This window comes from Pan troglodytes, chromosome X (genome assembly GCF_028858775.2).
Source record: "Pan troglodytes isolate AG18354 chromosome X, NHGRI_mPanTro3-v2.0_pri, whole genome shotgun sequence".
NCBI classification, from domain to species: domain Eukaryota; kingdom Metazoa; phylum Chordata; class Mammalia; order Primates; family Hominidae; genus Pan; species Pan troglodytes.
This window is the reverse complement of record NC_072421.2, coordinates 82018473-82041917: the sequence shown is the minus strand read 5'-3', so window position 1 is coordinate 82041917 and position 23445 is coordinate 82018473. Positions and strand designations below refer to the sequence as shown.

At 35.6% G+C, this 23445-nt stretch overlaps 1 protein-coding gene across 7 annotated transcripts in view; it reads left to right on the top strand.

Annotated features, from left to right (window-relative positions):
- The window catches only part of HDX (highly divergent homeobox), a 183033-nt gene that overhangs the window by 128411 nt on the left and 31177 nt on the right, over nt 1-23445 (top strand). For all 7 annotated transcript variants that reach the window (XR_010154765.1, XM_016943585.4, XM_003317538.6 and 4 more), the window contains one exon: nt 10944-11090. Coding sequence is in view for 6 of the 7 variants with exons in the window: in XM_016943585.4 (XP_016799074.1) it covers nt 10944-11090 (147 nt within the window). In the remaining variant the exon portion in view is untranslated. The remainder of the gene's footprint in view (nt 1-10943; nt 11091-23445) is intronic.

The following is a 23445-nucleotide window of genomic DNA, read 5'->3' as shown; positions in this document are numbered from 1 at the left end:
GAAAGGTTTACCACTGATTTTTCTTTTTAATTAAGGCTATGCAAAAAGTTATTTTAATCATGTCTTAAAGTTGCATATAAAATATATATATGGGTAACCTGATGACTGTACATGATGCCAAAAAAATACTTAATATTTTAAAATGTAACAGCACTTTCTGATGTTGGCTTAAGATTGTGAGAGCTATGCAAGGAAAATTATGCAAATTTTCCTTAGTGCTGAACTACCTAGTTTATTACTATGACTACCCTCTTTTTCTATAATTCTTTGACTCCCACTTCTTTCTGTCTCAACAGCTGCTGTTCTGTCTTATTATATCTGGCCATTCGAAGACATCTACAGATTTATTTTATTGTATCAACAATAGAATTCTTTCAAATTACATTTTTCTTGTAAATTTCCTATTTTGATTTATTTTTTAACCAAACTCTCCACAATTTTCTCGTCACTAAACAATGGAGACATATAACTGGTGCCTAATCACTGTAGGAAGTTAACAGTAGATATGGTGAAAGTGGGCAGCCAACCAGACGCCATATTGCAGGAGCTTGCCGCAGATTGCTGTTCAATTCTAGAACTTCGCTGCAGGGTACTAGGCCCCCACATTTAATTTCATTAACGAATAATTCTCCTCAGATAGCACATAAAAATAGGCAATAAGCATCAAATGTGAACCTGAGATACTTTGAATGGTGATATGATGATACCAGCAAGGCAGGAAATCAGACCTTTTCCACATGCTAGCTGTCATGTGAGTGACGTCTGTGTTCCATGGGGGCTGTGACACCCTGCTTTAAATATACAGAAATGTATAATATCTAAAAGAACAAAACAATAGCCAGCACGAGATGCCCTTCACAAAGAAGCTGGAGCAAAATCCAAGCATGCTCAGCTATTGCTGCTCTTTCTAAAAAAGCAGTTTATTCTCTCAGGTACCTGTGATTCTCCTGTTAAGTTAGTCTCCCCTCATAGCACCTGTATTTTTCTTCCCATTTAGGATACAGGTGAGTGTATGTGGGGTAGGTTTCAGAAGAAGGCTCATGTTTACTAGGTTCCTATGAATATGAACCTGATTTATTTTACATGTGTTTTCTCATTTAATCTTTTTTAGCAATCCTATGAGGTGGGTAGAATTATGCCCATTTTAACATAATGAAAATAATGCTAGATGACGAGTTAGTGGGTGCAGCGCACCAGCATGGCACATGTATACATATGTAACTAACCTGCACAATGTGCACATGTACCCTAAAACTTAAAGTATAATAAAAAATAAAAAATAAAAAAAAAAAATAATAAAAAAAAAAAAAGAAAATAATCTTCAGAGAGAGATTAAGTCACTTTTTCACAACTAGGAAGAGACAGAACTCAGATTCAAATACAGGATTTTCTGGATTCCCACTGTTTTGCACTGAGGAGAAAATTTTCAGCTTCTATTTGTTACCAATTGTAAGCCCTTACGATGTGCTCCACATAATAAAAACCTATGCTATTTCTGGCTTTAAATGTTTGTTGCTGGAGAATAGAAGTGTTGTACATATATGTTGAAATGATGGACCTTACATGTGATATTTTGTTTTGTTTTGTTTTTGACAAGTTTGCAATTATATAGAGAGGCTTACCAACAATTCTTCTATTTTATATTAAAGATACTTCCTGCTAGGTTTAGAATAAAAATAACTTATTCAATTCTGTCCAAAGAGGATTAGTTAATTTTTCAAGGGAATTCCTTAAGAAGTGTAGCTATCTTCATTCAATGCTTTTAAGCTTAGCTATGATAATAGTGGGTCTTGTTCCACTTCTGCTTATCAGTAGAAATTTTCTATTTGTATGACATTTCCCTAGCAGAGCATTGTGATTGACACTGCTTGTAAGACAAGTAAAATGTTAGCCGAGCAATGTCAGTTGAAACTCTAGAATTCACTGTTGATCTTTTTAAAATAAATAAACTGACAATGACAGCACTTTCTCACATATGGTATATTTGGAAAGGAGTGGGTCAGGGATTTGGATGCCAGAACTCCAGAGACTGAAAGCCAAAAGGTAACTCTTGCCCAGACCCCTATTCTGTAAGATTGAATGAAGTTCTTTTCAAGAATAAATTTCAAGTAGTTTTGTGATGGTAAGTGGTTTATATTAGGCAGCGATCTCCAGAGAAACAGAACTCATAGATTGGATGGAGATAAAGAATTGTCTCCCACTATTGTGAAAGCAGAGGTCTCACAATCCTCAGTCTGCAAGCTGGGGACCAAGGAAAGATGATATGTAGTATTGGTCTCAGTCCAAAGGCCTGAGAACGAGGAAAGCCAAGTCCAGTAAATTCCAGTCCCAAATCCAGCAGCTTCAAGACCCAAGAAGAACCGATGCTTCAGTCTGAGTCCAAAGGATAGAAAACACCAGTGTCCCACCTCAACAATCAGGCAAGAGGAATTCTTTCATACTCAGGCTTTTTGTTCAGTTCCAGTCTTCAATTAAATAGATGAGGCCCATTCACATTAGGAAGGGCAATCTACTTAACTCAGTCTACTGATTTATATGTTAATCTAATTCAGAAACATCTTCACAACACACCCAGAATAATGTTTGACCAAATGCTTGGGCATCCCTTAGCCCAGTCAAATTGACACATTAAATTAACTACCACAAAGATACATTTCAGAAAGTCAAGGATCAGAAACTATTAGAATGTAAAAGATAACTTTCTTATTGAAGGGTGTTAATATCAGGAATATATTTTTACAACTCCTACAACTCAATACCAAAAACAAATAACCCATTTAAACAATGGGCAAAGGACTTGAATGGGAACTTCTCCAAAAAAGATGTACAAGTAGCTAACAAGCATATAGAAAGATGCTCAACATCACTAATCAACAGGGAAATGCAAATCAAAGACTCAATGAGATTTCACCTCACACCAATTAGGATATCTACTGTAAAAACACACAGAGGTGCAAACGCACGCACACATGTTCAGAAAATGGCAAGGGTTAGTGAGGAGATAGAGAAATTAAAACCTCTATGCACTGTTAGTGGGAATGTGAGATGGTATATCTGCTGGGGAAAACAGTATGGAGGTTTCTCAAAAAATGAAAAATAGAATTACCCTATGATCCAACAATTCCACTTCTGGGTATATATTCCAAGGAATTAAAAACAGGGTTTTGAAAAGATATTTGTATGCCTATATGCATACCATTATTCACAACAGCCAAAACATGGAAACAATCTAAATATCCATCAATGAATGAATGTATGAACAAAAATTTGGTACATGCATACAATGAAATATTATTCATTCTTACAAAGGAAGGAAATTCTGACACATGCTGTGACATAGATGAACTTTGAGGACATTATGCTAAGTGAAATTAGCCAGTTACATAAACACAAATATTTCATTATTTTATTTATATGAGCTATCTAGAGTAGTTAAGCTAAGGAAGGTTTAATAGAATGGTCATTGCGTGGGGTTTGGGGAGGGGAAATGGGTAGTTTATTGCAAGGGTTCCCACTCCATGAGCCATGGACTGGTACGAGTCCACACAGCAGGAGGTGAGCAGCAGGCAAATGAGCATTAATGCCTGAGCTCTGCCTCCTGACAGATCAGTGGCGGCACTCGATTATCATAGGAGCAGGAACCCTATTGTGAACTGTGCATGCAAGGGGTCCAGGTTGTGCACTCCTTATGAGAATCTAATTAATGCCTGCTGATGTGAGGTAAAACAGTTTCATCCTGAAACCCTCCTCCCCGGCAACCCCACCCTCATCCGTGGAAAAAATTGTCTTCCATGAAACTGGTCCCTGGTGCCAAAAATGTTGGGGACTGCTGGTTTAGTGGATATGAAAAAGTTCTAGAGATGGGTGGCACAACAGTGTAACTATACTTAACACTACTGAACTGTACATTGAAAAGGGTTTATAATGGCAAATGTTACGTTGAAAAGCATTTATAATGGCAAATGTTATGTATATTTTACCACAATTTGAAAAATACATCAGTCAAATTAATTTTTTCCCATAAAAAGTCACATAAGAGGCTTACTTTTGAGAACCTGATATTGCACCTCATATAGTTAACAAGCCATTTTTACTGGAGATAGAAACTGTGTTAATAAATAAATTGAATGAAACAATATATGGAGCATAAAATTTTGTAAAAGTCACATACACAATTTAAAGTTGTAAAAGTTTGCTAATAATAAAAATGTATGCAATGTGATTAAAATATCATTGTGTAAAAAAGACAACACTTTAACACATGTTTAGTACAGTTCTGGTAACTAGGAGTATAGAAATTTTAAAAATAAAGAAGAAAGAAAACCATGATTCTTTAAATGAGCATTTAACATAAAAATAAATGCATATGTTCAATAAGCATATAAAATGATTAATCCTCCTTATGCTTCAAGAAAACAAAATAAGAAGCTACGTTTTCACTAAATTGGCAAAAATTATACAGTAGAATAAAACCCAATATTTAAAAAGATAGAGGAAAAAAGGGACCATCATGCATTTCTGCCTTCATTCAAAGGCAGCTTAACAATATTTATTTAATGTTTAAATTATACTTTAAGTTCTGGGATACATGTGCAGAACGTGCAGATTTGTTACATAGGTATACACATGCCATGGTGGTTTGCTGCACCCATCAACCCGTCATCTACATTAGGTATTTTTCCTAATGCTATCCCTCCCCTACCCCCACACCCCAACAGGCCTCAGTGTGTGATGTTCCCTTCCCTGTGTCCATGTGTTCTCATTGTTCAACTCCCATTTATGAGTGAGAACATGCGGTGTTTGGTTTTCTGTTCCTGCGTTAGTTTGCAGAGAATGATGGTTTCCAGCTTCATCCATGCTCCTGCAAAGGACATGAACTCATCCTTTTTTATGGCTGCCTAGTATTCCATGGTATATATGTGCCACATTTTCTTAATCCAGTCTATCCTTGATGGACATTTGGGTTGGTTGCAAGTCTTTGCTACTGTGAACAGTGCTGCAGTAAACATAAGTGTGCATGTGTCTTTACAGTAGAATGATTTAAAATTCTTTGGGTATATACCCAGTAATGGGATTGCTGGGTCAAATGGTATTTCTGGTTCTAGATCCTTGAGTAATTGCCACACTGTCTTCCACAATGGTTGAACTAATTTACACTCCCACCACCAGTGTAAAAGCGTTCCTATTTCTTCACATCCTCTCCAGCATCTGCTGTTTCCTGAATTTTTAATGATTGCCATTCTAACTGGTGTGAGATGGTATCTTACTGTGGTTTTGATTTGCATTTCTCTAATGACCAGTGATGATGAGCTTTTTTTAAATATGTTTGTTGGCCTCATAAATGTCTTTCTTTGAGAAGTGTTTATTTATATCCTTTACCCACTTTTTGTTGGAGTTGTTTGATTTTTTCTTGTAAATTTGTTGAAGTTCTTTGTAGATTCTGGATATTAGCCCTTTGTCAGCTGGGCAGATTGCAAAAATGTTCTCCCATTCTGTAGGTTGCCTGTTCACTCTGAGGATAGTTTCTTTTGCTGTGCAGAAGCTCTTTAGTTTAATTAGATCCCATTTGTCAATTTTGGCTTTTGTTTCCATTGCTTTTGGTGTTTTAGTCATGAAGTCTTTGCCCATGCCTATGTCCTGAATGGTATTGCCTAGGTTTTCTTCTGGAGTTTTTATGGTTTTAGGTCTTACATTTAAGTCTTTAATCCATCTTGAGTTAATTTCTGTATAAGGTGTAAGGAAGGGATCCAGTTTCAGTTTTCTGCATATGGCTAGCAAGTTTTCCCAACACCATTTATTAAATAGGGTGTTGCTTGTTTAATGGGGTTGCTCCCCATTGCTTGTTTTTGTCAGGTTTGTCAAAGATCAGATGGTTGTAGATGTGTGGTGTTATTTCTGAGGCCCCTGTTCTGTTCCATTGGTCTATTTGTCTGTTTTGGTACCAGTACCATGCTGTTTTGCTTACTGTAGCTTTGTAGTATAGTTTAAAGTCAGGTAGCATGATGCCTCCAGTTTTGTTCTTTTTGCTTAGGATTGTCTTGGCTATATGCGCTCTTTTTTGCTTCCATATGCAATTTAAAGTAGTTTTTTCTAATTCTGTGAAGAAAGTCAATGGTAGCTTGATGGGAATAGCATTGAGTCTATAAATTACTTTGGGCACTATGGCCATTTTCACGATATTGATTCTTCCTACCCATGAGCATGGAATGTTTTTCATTTGTTTGTGTCCTCTCTTGTTTCCTTGAGCAGTGGTTTGTAGTTCTCCTTGAACAGGTCCTTCTCATCCCTTGTAAGTTGTATTCCTATGGATTTTATTCTCTTTGTAGCAATTGTGAATCGGAGTTCACTCATGATTTGGATCTCTGTTTGTCTATTATTGGTGTATAGGAATGCTTGAGATTTTTGCACATTGATTTTGTATCCTGAGACTTTGCTGAAGTTGCTTATCAGCTTAAGGAGATTTTGGGCTGAGACAATGGGGTTTTCTAAATATACAATCATGTCATCAGCAAAAAGAGACAATTTGACTTCCTCTCTTCCTATTTGAATTCCTTTATTTCTTTCTCTTGCCTGATTGCCCTGGCCAGAACTTCCAATACTATGTTGAATTGGAGTGGTGAGAGAGGGCATCCTTGTCTTGTGCCAGTTTTCAAAGGGAATGCTTCCAGCTTTTGCCCATTCACTATGATATTGACTGTGGGTTTGTCATAAATAGCTCTTATTATTTTGAGATACATTCCATCAATACCTAGTTTATTAATTTAAATACACGTACTCTTTGGCTCACTAATGACACTTTGTGGTCTAAGGCCTAAAATTAAGGCCTCATATTCTGCACATATTGGCATCCAGGGAAAACTGGGAGACCCTCAAATGGGCCTCCCCATTGTGTTCCAGCAGATAAAATATGCTATTAATATAGCTCTTTATATCATGGGCACCAAACACAATGCCTATTTATTTCTGAGTCCCTCAGTTCCCTGCTAGTCCACAGAATGATTCAAACAAGCCAATCACATCCTCCTTTGGGAACCAGGAGTTACACCACCTTCTTGTTACTACAAAGCTTGCCTCCCACAGACCCTGCTTGTTTACTCTATTCCTAAGTGTAGCCCCATGTGGCTCTGCATGGCATAAAATGTCCTCAGCCTGTGAGTATATGTGACTAATACACTACTGTTGATCTCATCTATCTAGTGTTGGGTGTCATGGTTTTGGCCATCCCTATGACTTTAGGTCAAAAATCCCTTCCTCACCAGTGGGAAGCAGAGGAGGTGATCAAAACACACTGCTAGGAATTTCACATCAAATATAATGTCCATCAATAGATAACTGTAACTAAAGTGTGGAGTGCCCAGATGATGGAGCACAATTTAGCAGTTAAAAACACTGAGGTACACAAAAAATTAAAAATAGAATTACCATATTATCCACCAATCTCACATCTGGTATTGAAAAAAAAAAAGAAATCAGGATATCAAGAAGATATCTGCCCTCCAATGTTTACTGCAGCATTATTCACAATAGCCAAAATATGGAACAACCTAAATGTCCATAGAGGGATAAAAAAACAGAGAAAATATTTCCTATATGTACAATGGAATTTTATTTAATCTTAAAAAGGAAGGAAATCCTGCCATACAGGACAACATGGATGAACCCGGAAGTCATTTTGTTAAGTGAAGTAAGCTAGGCACGGAAACAGTGATACTCCTTGATCCCACTTATATGAGGAATCAAAAATAGTCAAACTCATAGAACCAGAGAGCAGAAAAGTGGTTTCTAGGAGCTAGTGGGAGAGGGAAATGGGGAGTTTGCTGTTCCACGGGTATAAAATTTCAGTTATAAAAGGTGAATAACCGGTGAAACCCCATCCTTACTAAAAATACAAAAAATTAGCTGGGCGTGGAGGCGGGCACCTGTAGTCCTGGCTACTCGGGAGGCTAAGGCAGGAGAATCAGCTTGAATCCGGCAGGCAGAGGTTGCAGTGAGCCAAGATTGTACCACTGCACTCCAGCCTGGGCGACAGAGCGAGACTCCATCTCAAAAAAAAAAAAAAAAAAAAAAAGGTGAATAACTTCTAGAGATCTGCTGTACGACGTTGTGCCTATAAATAACAATACTGAATTGTACATTGAAAATTTTGTTAGGAAGGTTGATGTCACATTGTGTTCTTGTCACTAAAAAAAGACTGAGGCATATCTGTTTTTGATTATTTAGAAAAATCTCTAACACACACTATTAAGTGGAAAAGTTTAGATTTGTAGTATCATGCCAATTGTTTGGCACTAATTCAACACTGCACTCAAAAGGGCAGTGTTGAATTAGAGATTTTTAATAGTCGTTTCAAAGGAGTTTCATTTAAGTACAAATATATAACTCAGCTCCTCATTTAACCAAGATACATACTTAAAACAGGAAACTCTGCATCCCTATATCGGTGTTGTCATTTAATGTTATTTAAAAAAGAAAGGCAAAGAACCAAACTCTTAGAAGTGTCCTTGAGGCTGATAAAATAACAGAAGATTTCTATTATTATACATTGCAATATAAGCCAAGTGAAGTCACTTGTTAAGTACGGTTATCTGGTTACCTGGCTAAAGTCTCAGCTTTCACCTAGATTGCCTGGGTTATTGGAATACTACTCTTTTCACAAAATCAACAAGATAATTGCCTGCCTCCTTCACCTCAGCCACAGGTTTAGGTTTCATGATGCCTTGTAAAGTGAAAGTGGCTTGAGAGTCCAATAGAAAAACAAAACTGACTTCAAGCTTCCCTGGGGAAAAATTCATCTTTTCTTTCAAATGTTCACTTTTTTTTTCCTTCTCTAAATGTGTATTCACAGTTTTACTGCGAATTGACTTGTATTACCTTATTTATTTTCTTAGTAAAAATATGCTCTTAGGAACTTTAAAAATAACTGCTCTTCCCCTATATGCTTCTTAACAGGCATTGTCATAATAGGTTGCCTTTAGCATTGCTAGTGCTAAGACCCCAGCACACTTCCAGCAAATCAAATCAGGTTTTATTTAGGTCAGTTTAAAGAATGAATCATGTTTGGATGTCCTCTAAATGAATTACAAATTAATTAGCTGAGTGTGATCAGCGTTGTATTCATTATCACTTCCATTATGATAGTTATGTATGTTAGCTTGCGCTGGAGAATATGATGTAAAGGAAAATAATGGGAATATTTATGCTGGCTGTGATGATGAATTATTTGAATCTACATAGAATCTTACTATAATTTATCTTGCTCTCTGTTTTATTCTAAGAATTTTAGCTCTGCAACTATTGTGCAATCAATGTTGGCTGAACACCTAATGTGATTTTTCCGTTGTAAATAACTAGAGGATTAGTCTTCTTAATTTAAAAAAACTTAGATGGCATGTTTTGATTCATTTATTGGAAACGTAATTTAGTATTAGTACTTACAATAACTGTTACTCATCAGGGATTTTTTAAGTAGGAGAGAAAAGATTTAGGTGATAATGAAATTTATTTGCACACACACACAAAATATGATATATCTTATGAAGAAGCATGCTTTAAATATTCAATCTAACTTCACTTTCTTGGTGGTAAACCAAGAATTCATATATTTATTTTCCTTTCGGTGGCTGAGTTTACTATTGAAAAGCTTGTAACTTTAAAAGAAACACGTTTGCAACTGTTGTTTAGTATTACATCAGTTTTAGCTATGATAACCCTTTTTATTAAGTCATGTTTTATATGTTGTGTATATTATTTTCCACTGTTTCCTGAATCTAACTTAGGAGGTTTCATTTTAAATTTCAGTTAGAAAGGAAATGTTGAAAACATTGTATGTCTAAGGAGTATTTGAGGACTAGTCTCTGTGTGGGACTTGATCATATCATCTTAGGCAGAAGAACGCAACAGAACCCCATACCTCAAGCCAGGGACTGCAACAGTTGTCCCAGATTCACTCTCACAGTCTCTCTCTCTCTCTCTGTCTCTCTCATTTTTTTCTCTCCCTATTTCATCAGAAGCACACACACAGGGCTTTGCAGGATATATATATTTTAATTAAAGCCTGTGTTTAGATTTTTCCACCACCTCTGAAAATAATTTGAGGCATCACTGGAAAAAAAACAACTAGAAAAACTCAGATATTTCTATTTATAGCTCTGCCATGGACTCTCTGTGCCCTGTTGAATGAGTCCTTTGACCTAGCTTTTCCTGATGCCTTATCAGCAAAGTAGAGGTCATTATTCTATCATGTTTCTAACTTACTTCCTCGGGATACTGAGGATTCATTGAAATAAAACAACATGTAAATCCGATAGTTTATTGGATAAAGAAAACCTAAGAACAAAAAGGGTAGGCTTATTATGAAACTTGACGAGGCCATAAATATGATTTTAGGGCTATGTGATCTCCTTACTTTTCTCTTATTTACCTTTTTAATTCATTATAATATCAATAGGAAACTAATATCTAGATTTGTATGGCAAATCTAGATTAACTTATCAAAAGGCAGCACACTAATATATGCCTGTCTTTGCTTTTTCTGTGTTTAGTATGTGAATGTAAATATCTGTACTATAGAAAAAAGTTTAAAAGAGTATACATTAAAATGTTAACAAGCATTATTTCTAATATGTAAGTGATTTAAATTATCTTATTTTTTACCTGTATTTTATACAATGAACATGTATTATTTTAAAACTATTTTAAATCAACATTGCTTAATTGCTATCAGTTCAGAAATTCTATGCATTTCCTCCTAGCACACTGTATTGTTATGAAAATTTAAAAAATAAAAATGCTTATTTTCAGAACGGGAGGACTGAATAAGAATTGTGAAATAAATTTTGCTAGTATCGTAGCACATCTCACCCTGATGCTTCTCTTTATAATATTATTTCCTTTGATTATTCTAAACTTTAAAATTCAAAACAATTTAAAAATGTGTTTTTCAGCTACAGGACCGCACTCAGTTCAGTGACCGAGACTTAGCTACCCTTAAGAAGTATTGGGACAATGGCATGACCAGCCTGGGCTCTGTTTGTAGAGAGAAAATTGAAGCTGTTGCAACTGAATTAAATGTTGACTGTGAAATAGTTCGGGTAAGACATTTTCTATAATTTTCATGCTATAGTTGCTGAATGGCATAAATGAAAGCTTTAAAATCTTACATGAGGTGCTCCAAGCAATGCTAGCAATAAAGTGAAAAGATAACCCACAGGATAGGAGATATTTTGAAATCATATATCTGATAAGGAATTTGTATCAAAGCATGTAAAGAACACTTACAAGTCAATAATAAAATTGCAAGTAACCCAATTTTAAAAATAGGCAAAGGAACTGAATAGATATTTGTTTTAAAAAGATATACATATTGCCAATATTTACCTGAAATTATGTTCAACATCATTAGTCATTATGGAAATGAAAATAAAAACCACAAGTTGCCATTTATCCACTGTAACAATATTAACATAAAAGGTAGATAATAATGAGTTTTGGCCAGGATATGGAGAAATTGTAGCCCTTATACGTTGCTGGTAAGAATGTAAAATATTTTAGCAACTTTGACAACAGTCCTCAAAAAGTTTAACACAGAGTTATCATATGACCAAAAATTCCACTGCTGGAATGGATTTCAATCCACTCAAAAGAATAAAAAATGTATATCCAACTCAAAAAGTTGCACACTGATATTCATAACAGAGTTTTCCATAATATCCAAATGGAAACAACCCAAACATCCACCAAGTGAATGAATAGACAACATCTGGATATATGCATATAATGGACTATTATAGAGCCATATAAAGGAATGAAATATTCATATGTGCTATAAAACGGATGAACCTTAAAAACATTATGCTAAATGAAAGAAACCCATTGCAAAAGACCACATATTATATTATTTCATTTATATGAAGTGTCCACATTAGGCACACTCTAGAGACAGAAAATAGGTTAGTGGTGCCAAGAGCTGAGGGAGGGGAGGGATGGGACCTGACTGTTAATATGCATGGGATTTATTTTTGGCATGATGAAAATGTTCTAGATTGGTTAGTGGTGACTGGTGCACAGCACTGTGAATATGTTGAAAACATTTTAATTGTACATATTAAATAAATGAATTGTGTGGTGTTTTAAATATATCTCAATAACATTGTTTAAAAATTACATGAGGTGAATTGAAATATATCTCATATAATGAATGATAGATAAAAATTTATTTTACATTCCCACCTACAGTGTAAAAGTGTTCCTATTTCTCCACAGCCTTGCCAGCATCTGTTGTTTCTTGGCTTTTTAATAATTGCCATTCTGATTGGCGTGAGATGGTATTTCATTGTGGTTTTAATTTGCATTTCTCTAAAGATTAGTGATGTTGAGCTTTTTCTCATGTTTGTTGGCTGCATAAATTTCTTCTTTTGAGAACTCTCTGTTCATGTCCTTTGCCCACTTTTTAATGGGGTTGTTTGTTTTTTACTTGTAAAATTGTTTAAGTTCCTCGTAGACTGTGTATATTAGACCTTAGTCAGATGGGTATATTGTAAAAAATTTCTCTTTCTGTAAGTTTTCTATTCACTCTGATTATAGTTTCTTTTGCTGTGCAGAAACTCTTTTGTTTAATTAGATCCCATTTGTCAATTTTTGCTTTTGTTGCAATTACTTTTGATGTTTTTGTCATAAAATCTTTTGCCCATGCCTATATCCTGAACGGTATTGCCTTGATTTTCTTCTAAGGTTTTTATAGTTTTGGGTTTTACATTTAAGTCTTTAATCCAACCATTGTGAAAAACAGTGTGGTGATTCCTCAAAGACTTAAAACCGGAAATACCATTTGACCCAGCAATCCCATTACTGGGCATGTACCCAAAGGATTATAAATCATCCTATTATAAAGATACATGCACACGTATGTTCATTGCAGCAGTATTCACAATAGCAAGGACATGGAAGCAACCCACATGTCCATCAGTGATAGACTGGATAAAGAAAATGTGATACATATACAACATGGAATACTATGCAGCTATAAAAAGGAATGAGATCATGTCCTTTGCAGGGCCATGGATGAAGTTGGAAGCCATTATCCTCAGCAAACTAACATAGGAACAGAAAACCAAACCCCACATGTTCTCACTTATAAGTAGGAGCTGAACAATGAGAACACATGGACACAAGGAGGGGAACAACACACACTGGGGCCTTTTGGGGGGTGGGGGAAGGGAGAGCAACAGGAAAAAAGCTAATGTATACAAGGCTTAATATCTAGTTCATGGGTTGATAAGTTCAGCAAACCCCTTCCACGGCACACATTTACCTTTGTAACAAACCTGCAGGTCCTGCACATGTATCCCAGAACTTAAAATAAAATAAAATAAAATTTTAAAAATTATACTGATCAATCATTGGAACAGTAGTTTATGTTCCATTTAAAAGATAAAATTTTGAAAGTGGTAGTGCTGGTAAGTACTTAGCAATCAATTCTTGAAGGAAAAAAAAAGCCTTAATTAATAGTATTTGCTGATTTCCGTGGTGTAAAGATTCCTACCACAGCTGATTCCATGTCTCACTCAACACAGAGTTGGGAAGAGATGCTAACAGTTGACGCTTGCGAGCAAGTGTAGGTTGACACCAGTACACACACTGGAGGATCATCTCAGTAGATCAAGAGGGAAGTATATTAAAGAAGTGACAAAGAGCCAGGCTTGGTAGTACATACCTGTAGTCCTAGCCACTCAGAAGGCTGAGGTGGAAGGATCACTTGAGTCCAAGAGTTCAAGTGCAGCCAGGACAACCTAATGAGACTCCAGCTCTTATCTCATATATATATGAAGAAAAGAGCAATATAGAGAGATTTTTTAGAGTAGAGATTTCTGAAAATAAATACTATTCTCAAAATAAGTACTGCCCTGTTCAGAGTCTTGCCTTTTCTTGTTAGAATCCAGATGGAAAATCAAATTCAATACTGTGTTTGTTGAGCATGCTGCTATGTGTTAAAGTATACTAACAAGGAGAGACAAGTGCATTAGACATTATTTCTATTTTAAGGAGCTCAGAGTCTAGCAAGAGGGATGACACAAGAAAAAAAAATGACTGAAGAGGAATTGGAGTAGAATCATAGTATGAGGAGCTTAAGCAACAGCCAAAAATAGGGAAATGTAGAGCATGTGTTCTTGTTGTCATTGTCATTTTTATTTTTTTTAAATCAAAGTTATATACGTATATAGCTTAGGAAGTCAAGTTCTGTAGAATTTGCTACAAAACCAACATTCCTCACTCCTTCCTTCCTACCATTTTGCAATAGCCCGAGTTGAACCACTTTCCACTTTTAGATATTTCCTTCAGTATTTACTTTCATCTATGAATGATGTGTTGTATTAATTAGAATTAGGTTTAGCTGTAAGTATTAAAAAGACCCAAAAGTAACAATGGCTTAGACAAGATATTTCAATTCCATGTATAAGTCCATGTATATGCAATTTACAGCTAGCATGGCAGTTTGGCTCTACAATATCCACAAAAACCCTGATGCCTTCCAGTTTCCATTCCTCTGTCCCTGTGATGTGGCCCTTTTTATCAAGGCCCAAAATGATAGCATACATACTCAAGGCAGCATGACAGAGAGGGAGAAGAATAAGGGGCAAAGGCTGTTCTCCAGCTGTCTTTTAACAAGGATTTCTGGAAACTGCCATGAGATCTGTTCACTTATATCCCATTGGCTAAAGATTAGTCACATGGTCATACCAAACTACAAGAGAAGCTGCAAATGTAATTTTACTGTGAGCAACCGTGTGCCCAGCTAAATCTTCTATTATTCTGGAAGGTGAGGACAAATATGGGGAATAGACAGCAGTCTCTCTTATATGTTTACATTGCAACTTCCTGATTTGTTCAATGTTGGGCATAGTCTATTGATTTTTCACTGTGAAATGCAAAGCTTAAAAAAAAAATCTCTTTCAAGATTTCCTCATTGATCTGTTCACTTACATGCATAATTCCTCTCTCCTTATCCTCCTATAACTTTGGTCAGCTTGGTATTCATTATTATGACTATGTAAATGCTTTACACATTTGAATTATGTAGTGAAATATCATTTTTTCCTTTTCTGCATAACTTAGCATTGTTTTATTTCCCTGTAGTTCATAATTTACTTAATTTATGCTTTTGATATTCATATGTTTGCTTGAGTTATTTTCTAGATACTTACTAGGAATTTATCTTTAAACCCTTTCCCAGTTGCCTAAGTCTCCTTTCAACACATTCATACTCATTGGTAATATAATAATTCCATCATCTTAGAGAAATAGCTCCTGGCATTTTTCTGATCTGCTCCAACTGAATTGGTTATTTTATGCACCTGGACTCTAAGATTTCCACTTCCAATCTGTTTTTCCTTTTGCTCTACTTTCAGCAAGCTATCCCTTAATTTATTCTCCAATTTCTCTACTGAGTTTTTCATTTTTTAAAAAACTTCATCATGCCTCTGGTACTAATAAGTACCTTGTGCCATGACAACAGTGTTGAGGTTCTATGGACAGCCATAAAGCCTCCTTGAGACAGCCATACTGCAAGAGAGGAGACACGGACAGAATCTCTTTAAAAACATACACTCCCAAAATAAAGATAAGATATCCACAGGAGGGCCGGGCGCGGTGGCTCACGCCTGTAATCCCAGCACTTTGGGAGGCCGAGGTGGGCGGATCACAGGTCAGGAGATCGAGACCATCCTAGCTAACATGGTGAAACCCCGTCTCTACTAAAAATACAAAAAATTAGCCAGGCGTGGTGGCAGGCGCCTATAGTCCCAGCTACTCGGGAAGCTGAGGCAGGAGAATGGCGTGAACCTGGGAGGCGGAGCTTGCAGTGAGGCGAGATCGCGCCACTGCACTCCAGCCTGGGCGACAGAGCAAGACTCCATCTCAAAAAAAAAGATATCCACAGGATTCCTGGCTAGTGTTCTCTCTGATATCAAGAGATTTTAGGCACACTTACTGTGAAAAATGGCCAAAACTATTAACATCAGTTCCCCCTTTGGCATTACTATATACAGAGTTTCTTATTCCTACACAAAGATCGTAATCTGTGAAAAAGGAGGAAGAATTTTACCATTTTCTTCTTGCGTAATATTTGTTCAGACTCATATTAGATGAAAGAATAAGGAACTGTTTACTATCCTTTTGTTTCTCATGATTTTCCAACATACTAGAATGCTCATGGCAGAGAGAAAATTTGGAGGTGGTATGTTTTAAGAGGAGCTCTTCTGTAACATATGGTAAATTACTCTAAGGGAGAATATGTTTGCAACATAAATATATTCTTGAGATTTCAGGAAAAACTATTTATATGTTTTTAAGTCTAATATACATTCTAATTACTAATCACCAAAATGAACTTCACCTTAGGATGTCTAGTTAACCATTACTTACGGTATAATTTGAAAGTTTCCGATTTTTTTTAATGTCTTGTACTTCTAAGAAGTATAGGAAGCAAACTTGGTATATTTTTTCTTTGACCTTGTCAATGATTGTTAATTATGTGCATGTTTTTCTTCATCTTGAAATGCCTTTTCCAGGTTAGTGCCTATTTACCGACTTACTCATTTAGCAAAGGTAAACTGGACACCTATTAGGTGCCAGAACTTTTCTTTTTTTTTTGTCCTGCTACATTCCTTTATTATTATTATTTTTATTATCCTTTAAGTTCTAGGGTACCTGTGCACAACGTGCAGGTTTGTTACATATGTATACATGTGCCATGTTGATGTGCTGCACTCATTAACTCGTCATTTACATTAGGTATATCTCCTAAAGCTATCCCTCCCCCCTCCTCCCACCCCACGACAGGCCCTGGTGTGTGATGTTCCCCTTCCTGTGTCCAAGTCTTCTCATTGTTCAATTCCCACCTATGAGTGAGAACATGCGGTGTTTGGTTTTTTGTCCCTGCGATAGTTTGCTGAGAATGATGGTTTCCAGCTTCATCCATGTCCCTACAAAGGACCTGAACTCATCATTTTTTATGTATGTGCCAGAACTTTTATAAGTGCCGTTGGAAAAATGCAACTCTCTCAAGGAACTTGAAATTTAGTGTGATCAATTATTCCTAAATGAGGATAATACGTTGGAGAAATATTTTGAGATATTACATGCGGACAATAAGTTGGAAGCACTGTTAAGTCCTCGAGGACAATTAGTTCCCCACTGCTCCATCTTGCTACAATTCAGTTTAATGCCTGTCCTTTCCATCTGTGTTACGGTTATAGTGGACATACATTAAAGTGTACCCTTGCATGGTCAAATATTGATAGAAACAACATATTTTATGATTGAGATACATTTTGCAGGACTTAAATAAAGTTCATAGAAAACAACTTTATGTTTTTATATTTTAGATTATATTTATTTTCAAAGGAGCATGGCTAGATTTGAAATGCCTTGAAATGGAACAGTGTTTATACAGTATATGGCAAACTCCCTATTATCTATTACACACATTGATTTAGAGCTGGGGGGGGCACCTTGGGGTTGAGTTCAATGCCTATATATGTGTGTGTGTGTGTGCGTGTGTGTATGTATGTGTATATATATATACGTGTGTGTGTGTATATATATATGTGTGTATATATATATGTGAGTGTGTGTGTGTGTGTGTGTGTATATATATATATATATATATATGAGCCAGATTAGTTGTCCCATGATCCCATAGCCGGTTAATAGGTAGAGGCCAAGTCTCTTTATTCCCAATCTAACATTATTCCCAGTTCCACCTTACTAGTGTATGCCTTACCATAAGAAATAACTTGGATACTTCTTAAAAATATAGATCACCCTATTCTAGACCTACTGAAACAGAATTTGCAAGAAAGGCCCAGAGAATCTTTATGTTTCCCTTCCCCAAATTATTCTTAAGATCAGGTAAATTTGGAAAAAACTTTACAACACTATGTGATTGCAGCTAAATATTCTAGCGTGTTCTTTTTATCCATAACACTTGGTCAAATTTTATAATTTATATTTGTTTTTCTATTTGCTTATCACCTGTACATATGCATTTCTGTTGTTTATCATCTATATTTATACATTTAAGTTCCCTGAGGAAAAGACTATACCTATTATATTCACCTATTATATTCACCATCCCAAGCACCAGAAACAGTGTTTGGTACATAGTAAATTTTCAGTAATATATGTGGAATGAATGAATGAATATCTAACAGAAAAGTGTACCCTCTATGTATAGCATACATGAACTAGCAAATACTACATTTAAATAACTACATTTAAAATAAAAGTTTGGAATATAGCTTCATATTGTTTAATAGAAAGATACTTAGAAATGTACAGGGCTTTAGAGTACTCATTTTTAATAGCCATTATGTTTGTGTTGTTAATACATAGGTGTTCTGGTTGAAAAGATTCATTACTATTTTTAGATTTGTGACCATTCTGGTGGGAAATTTATTATTCAGGAAAGTAAAGAATTTGGAAATTATTTTCCTAATTTTGCACATAAATAATCTGAGGCTTAGAGTGATAGAATAACTTGTCCATTGATCATATAAAATGGTTGAAAAACCTAAATATTTTAAAGTAGGGGTTTCTAATCTGAAACAGTGAAAAAAATACCATTCACGTAATTGATAGCTGGAATGTAGAAGGGAGAGTTCAGGGTGAAGAAGATCTGAAGCAAAGAACTGGAAACAATACCTCAATGAAATAAAACCATAGATATTGATTCAGTTTAAGGAAGAGCATTATGAAAACACTTACAAAACCAACTGGGAACCTTTCAGAGTGGTATGTTTTGTATCCCTGATATTTTCATGCAAAAAGAGCATGGAAACTTCAGACGCTCAACAGATTGTATGATACCCACTCACATTAGTAAAAGTGATCTTCTTAACAGTCTATATACTCAAATTCTAATCTCTGCCAGTAACAATCTCAGGGACACACCTAGAAATAATGTTTTTCCAGCTATCTAGGAAACATTTAGCTCAGTTATATTGACACATAAAATTAACTATCACAGCCTGCTATAATACAATATTATAGATTGGTTGTCTTATAAACAACAGAAATTTATTCTTAATTGTTCTGGAGGCTGAGGAATCAAAGACCAAGGTGCTGGAAGGTCAGAAGTATGGAAAGCCCACTTCCTAGACAGCTATCTTTTTGCTGTAACCTCACATGGCAGAAGGGGCAAGGAGTCTCCCTGGGATCTCCTTTATAAAAGCACTAACTCCATTTATGAGAGACCCATTCTCATTACCTATTTACCTCCAAAAGGCCCCACCTTTTAACACTAGTACCTTGGGGGTTAGGATTTTAACACGTTAATTTGGAGTAGGGGAGATAAATATTCAGGCCAGAGCAGACTCCAGGATTAACTCAGTTATCCATGATTCTGTAAAAATGTACTAAACCCATTAGCATTGTATTTATACATTGAATCATTTTTCTAGCGCCTTCTAGTTTTGAGGAATATCCAAAGAGGAAATATTTTAGCTTTAGTTTACAATAAAATATCACATACTTCCAATATTCACATAACATATTGTTTTACCTTTATCATTGTACATTTTATAATCACTCATTTCTCTCAAAAAGGGTGCAAAAGAAGTGGAAGATAAATAGAAACTTGGTTTCTGCTTGTTTTTTCTTCACTCTTCCCCAGCTTTTATGACCCAAATGAAGCAAAAATCATCCTAGGGAGACTGGTCTTTTCCTCCTTCTGCTCATACCATCATTTTCACAAATATTGGTGGCTAAGATTATTGTAAAAGAAAAGCTTCTGCATTTACAATTTGTTGTGTTCATGAGTAGAAAATAGAGAGATTACATGACAATTTTAAGAAGCTTTAGTAAGAAATTGCCATTCTTTATCTTTTCTGAATTATAGCAATCCATTTTCAACGTTATGATGGATGTAATGAGAAATTGGGTGCTAGAGTCAATAATAATTTAATTGTACATTATAAAATCACTAAAAGTATAATTGGACTGTTTGTAACACAAAGGATAAATGCTTGAGGGGATGAATACCCAGTGTTCCATGATGTGATTATTTTGCTTTGCATGCCTGTACCAAAATGTCTCATGTACCTCGTAAATATATACACCTAATATATACCTACAAAAATTAAAAATAAAAAAGTGTTAAAAAGAAAAAATAAATGGAATTCTCCTTTTTAAACTAGTATTTTCTCCTATGAAAGAAGTTATCAAAGCTAAGAAAATTAGTATCCGTACAGATTTTTATTTCATACTAGGCAATTTTCTCTTTGGTGTGTACAAAGTAATTCATGTGTTTCAAACTTCACATTTAGTGTCAATGCTAAACACATCCAAGGAACTACATTTCATAAACTTGAAGGGAAAATTCCCCCCATCAAATATAAAGAAGAATTCGTCTTTTTGGACTAACTAAATAGTTCTTCTGTTTTGCCCTGCATATTTTTTGAAATCTTACCAAGTATAAAATTAACTTCATTCATGTTTTTTATTTACACAAAGAGTATCTAAGGTGGCTTTGTATTTATGTAGCCCTATTGTATAGAAGAAATTCTAGTTGGTATAAAAGGCATCATAATCAAATTTACAGCTGAAAGTCTAAACTGTTATTTAGTGATTTTCTACACTACTTTAGGTTTTAAGAATCCTTCTTGACATGGCAAAACTAGAAAGGTTACAAATTCTAGTCATATAAAGTGGTCTTTCTGAAAATTGCGTAAGAAACGTGGGAATAAAACTGGTTTCAGACTGTTGCTTCTGAGAAAATGGAGTGGACATAATTTTCCCTATTCTTCTCATTAAGTAGAACTAAAATCCCTGGACATTATATAAATAGCAAACATAAGAAGACTCTGAAGGGTGGAAAGAAGTCACATCTGCTAGGGACCATGGGACCCCATGAATGACACTCACACAATGGTGAGTTTCCTGGGTTTTCTTTTGCTTCATATACCCCAGAATAGATACTGGAAAAGCCAACAATCAAGAAACACCAATAGGTGCAAACAAATGGAAAAAGGAAAGAAAAAGAAAAGCCTGGCCTCTCTCAGCCAAGAGCCAGGAAAAGGGCAGTCTAACATGACAGAAAATGTTTAGATAATGACCTCTTTACTCCAGCCAAATACCACGGGGAAAAACTGCAGCCACACCCACCCCTACAAGAAAAGGCCAAATGGAGGACCAAGACTTCCGCCTCGCCAGGCTGTGGAACAGCTAGATGCCCCCACCCCTGCAAAACAAAACAAAACAAAACAAACAAACAAACAAACAAAAAACACTCACTGATCGGATGGTGTCAGATAAGAAAGAGTGGAGAGCTGGAATAAAAATCCTTCCTCCACCATTCCCTTGCAATGTCACTAGAAGACTTTTATCCCCTCCTGCACTTAGAGGTGATGATGAGCCCTTCCTCCTCCTCATTGGGGTGGTATCAGAAGATGCCTACTGGAGCTCCTGGGCTCCCAACTCCACCCAGGAGTAAAAGAAGTCTCTTTCCCCACTGGATGTCAATGGAAGTCCAGTGGACAACCTGGAATTTACCCTCTTGTGACTGTCATAAGATAGATAGATGATAGATAGATAGATAGATAGATAGATAGATAGATAGCCTGGATCAATCACTAAAAAGTCATACAAAGGGATACAGAAAAGTTGTATACATAAATATAAATGGAATTCTAAATATTTAAAAATACCCCACAGGAATGCAGGGGAAAAATACAACAAAATACACCAAAAGAAATGAAGGCAGAAAATGAAATGACATATTGAAGCTTTAACATAGAAATAATTGCATTAAATTTAAATGGTCTAAATTCACAAACTAAAATACAGAAATTTGCAAATTGGATTTTTAAAAATGACCTAACTTGATGTTGTCTACAATAAATTAAAATATCATGATATGTGTAGTTTGAAAGGAAAAAGATAGAAAACATATAGAATGCAAACATGAATCAAAATAAAGCAGGAGTTGATATAATAATATGGGATAAAGTAAACTTCAGAGCAAAGGAAATTACAGGGGACAAAGTGGGACACTGTATAATAATAACAGGGTAAATTATATCAAGGAGACATTGCAATTCTGAATGTGTGTACATCAGATATCACAGAACTACAAAATATGTGAAGCAACAACTAAAAATTCTCAAAAGACGAATAAGCAAATCCAAAATTATATTTGGAGATTTCATCAGCCTTCTCTCAACAGCTGCTACAGTTATTACATAGAAGAATATTAGTAATATAGAACCCCAAAACACCCTCAATCCATAGGGTCTAATTGACTAGTAGAATGCACAACCCAACAAAAATAAAATACACACTTTTCAAGTGCTCATGGAATACACAAAAAGATAGAGTAAATCCTGGACCACAAGACAAACCTCAATAAATTTTAAAAATCTAAATCATACAGAATATGTTCCTGACCACTATTGCATCAAAGTAGAAATCAATAACAGAAAGATATCAGAAAAATTTCCATACACTTAGAGGTTATGCAAGACATTTCTAAATAATCCGTGGGTCAAAGAGGGAGTCTTTTTTCAGCTTTTATAGGTTTTGGGGTATAAGTGCAGTTTTGTTACACACATATGTTGTGTGGTGGTGAAGTCTGGGCTTTGAGTGTACCTGTCACTCGAATAGTGAACATTGTACCCAACAGGTGATTTTTCAACCCTCACCCCTCTTCTACCCTCCCATCTTTTAGAGTTTTCATTGTCTATTATTCCACTCTCTATTGCCATGGATACCCACTGTTTAGCACCCACTTACAAGTGATATCATGTGTTATTTGACTTTCTGTTTGAGTTATTTCACTTAGAATAATGGCCTGTAGTTCCATTTATGTTACTACAAAAGACATGATTTTATTCTTTTTTTTATGACTGAGTAGTATTCTATGGTGTGTGTACACACACACACACACACACAGGGTTAGGGTTAGGGTCAAGGGTTAAGGGGGTTAGGGGTTAGGGTTGTTTATATATATATATATATACACACACACACATTTATACATATACGTAACAACCCTAACCCTAGCTCCTAACCCCCTTAATGCCTAACCCTAACCATACACACACACACACATATATATATAATTTTTAAATAAGTCATAAGGGAATAAAATGAAATTGGACTTCTAGTTTCTGGTCTGGCATGTGAGGAGCCTAGAAGTTGTCAGTTCATCTTAACAAATAAAACGTTGAACAAACTGAAAATCAACAATTCTTCTTAGATATGACAGATAAGTGAAGGTACAGGGCAAACCACTGATCCCAAAATTGGTGAGACAAATAGGCAGATACAGAGAATCACAACTTACTGGAGCAGAATTCCATGAGCAGAAACCTCCATGGGAACCATTACCAAGGCAGGAAAACCTAAATTGTAACTGATGAATTGCTGGAGGCTCAGTGTAGACAAGTCTGA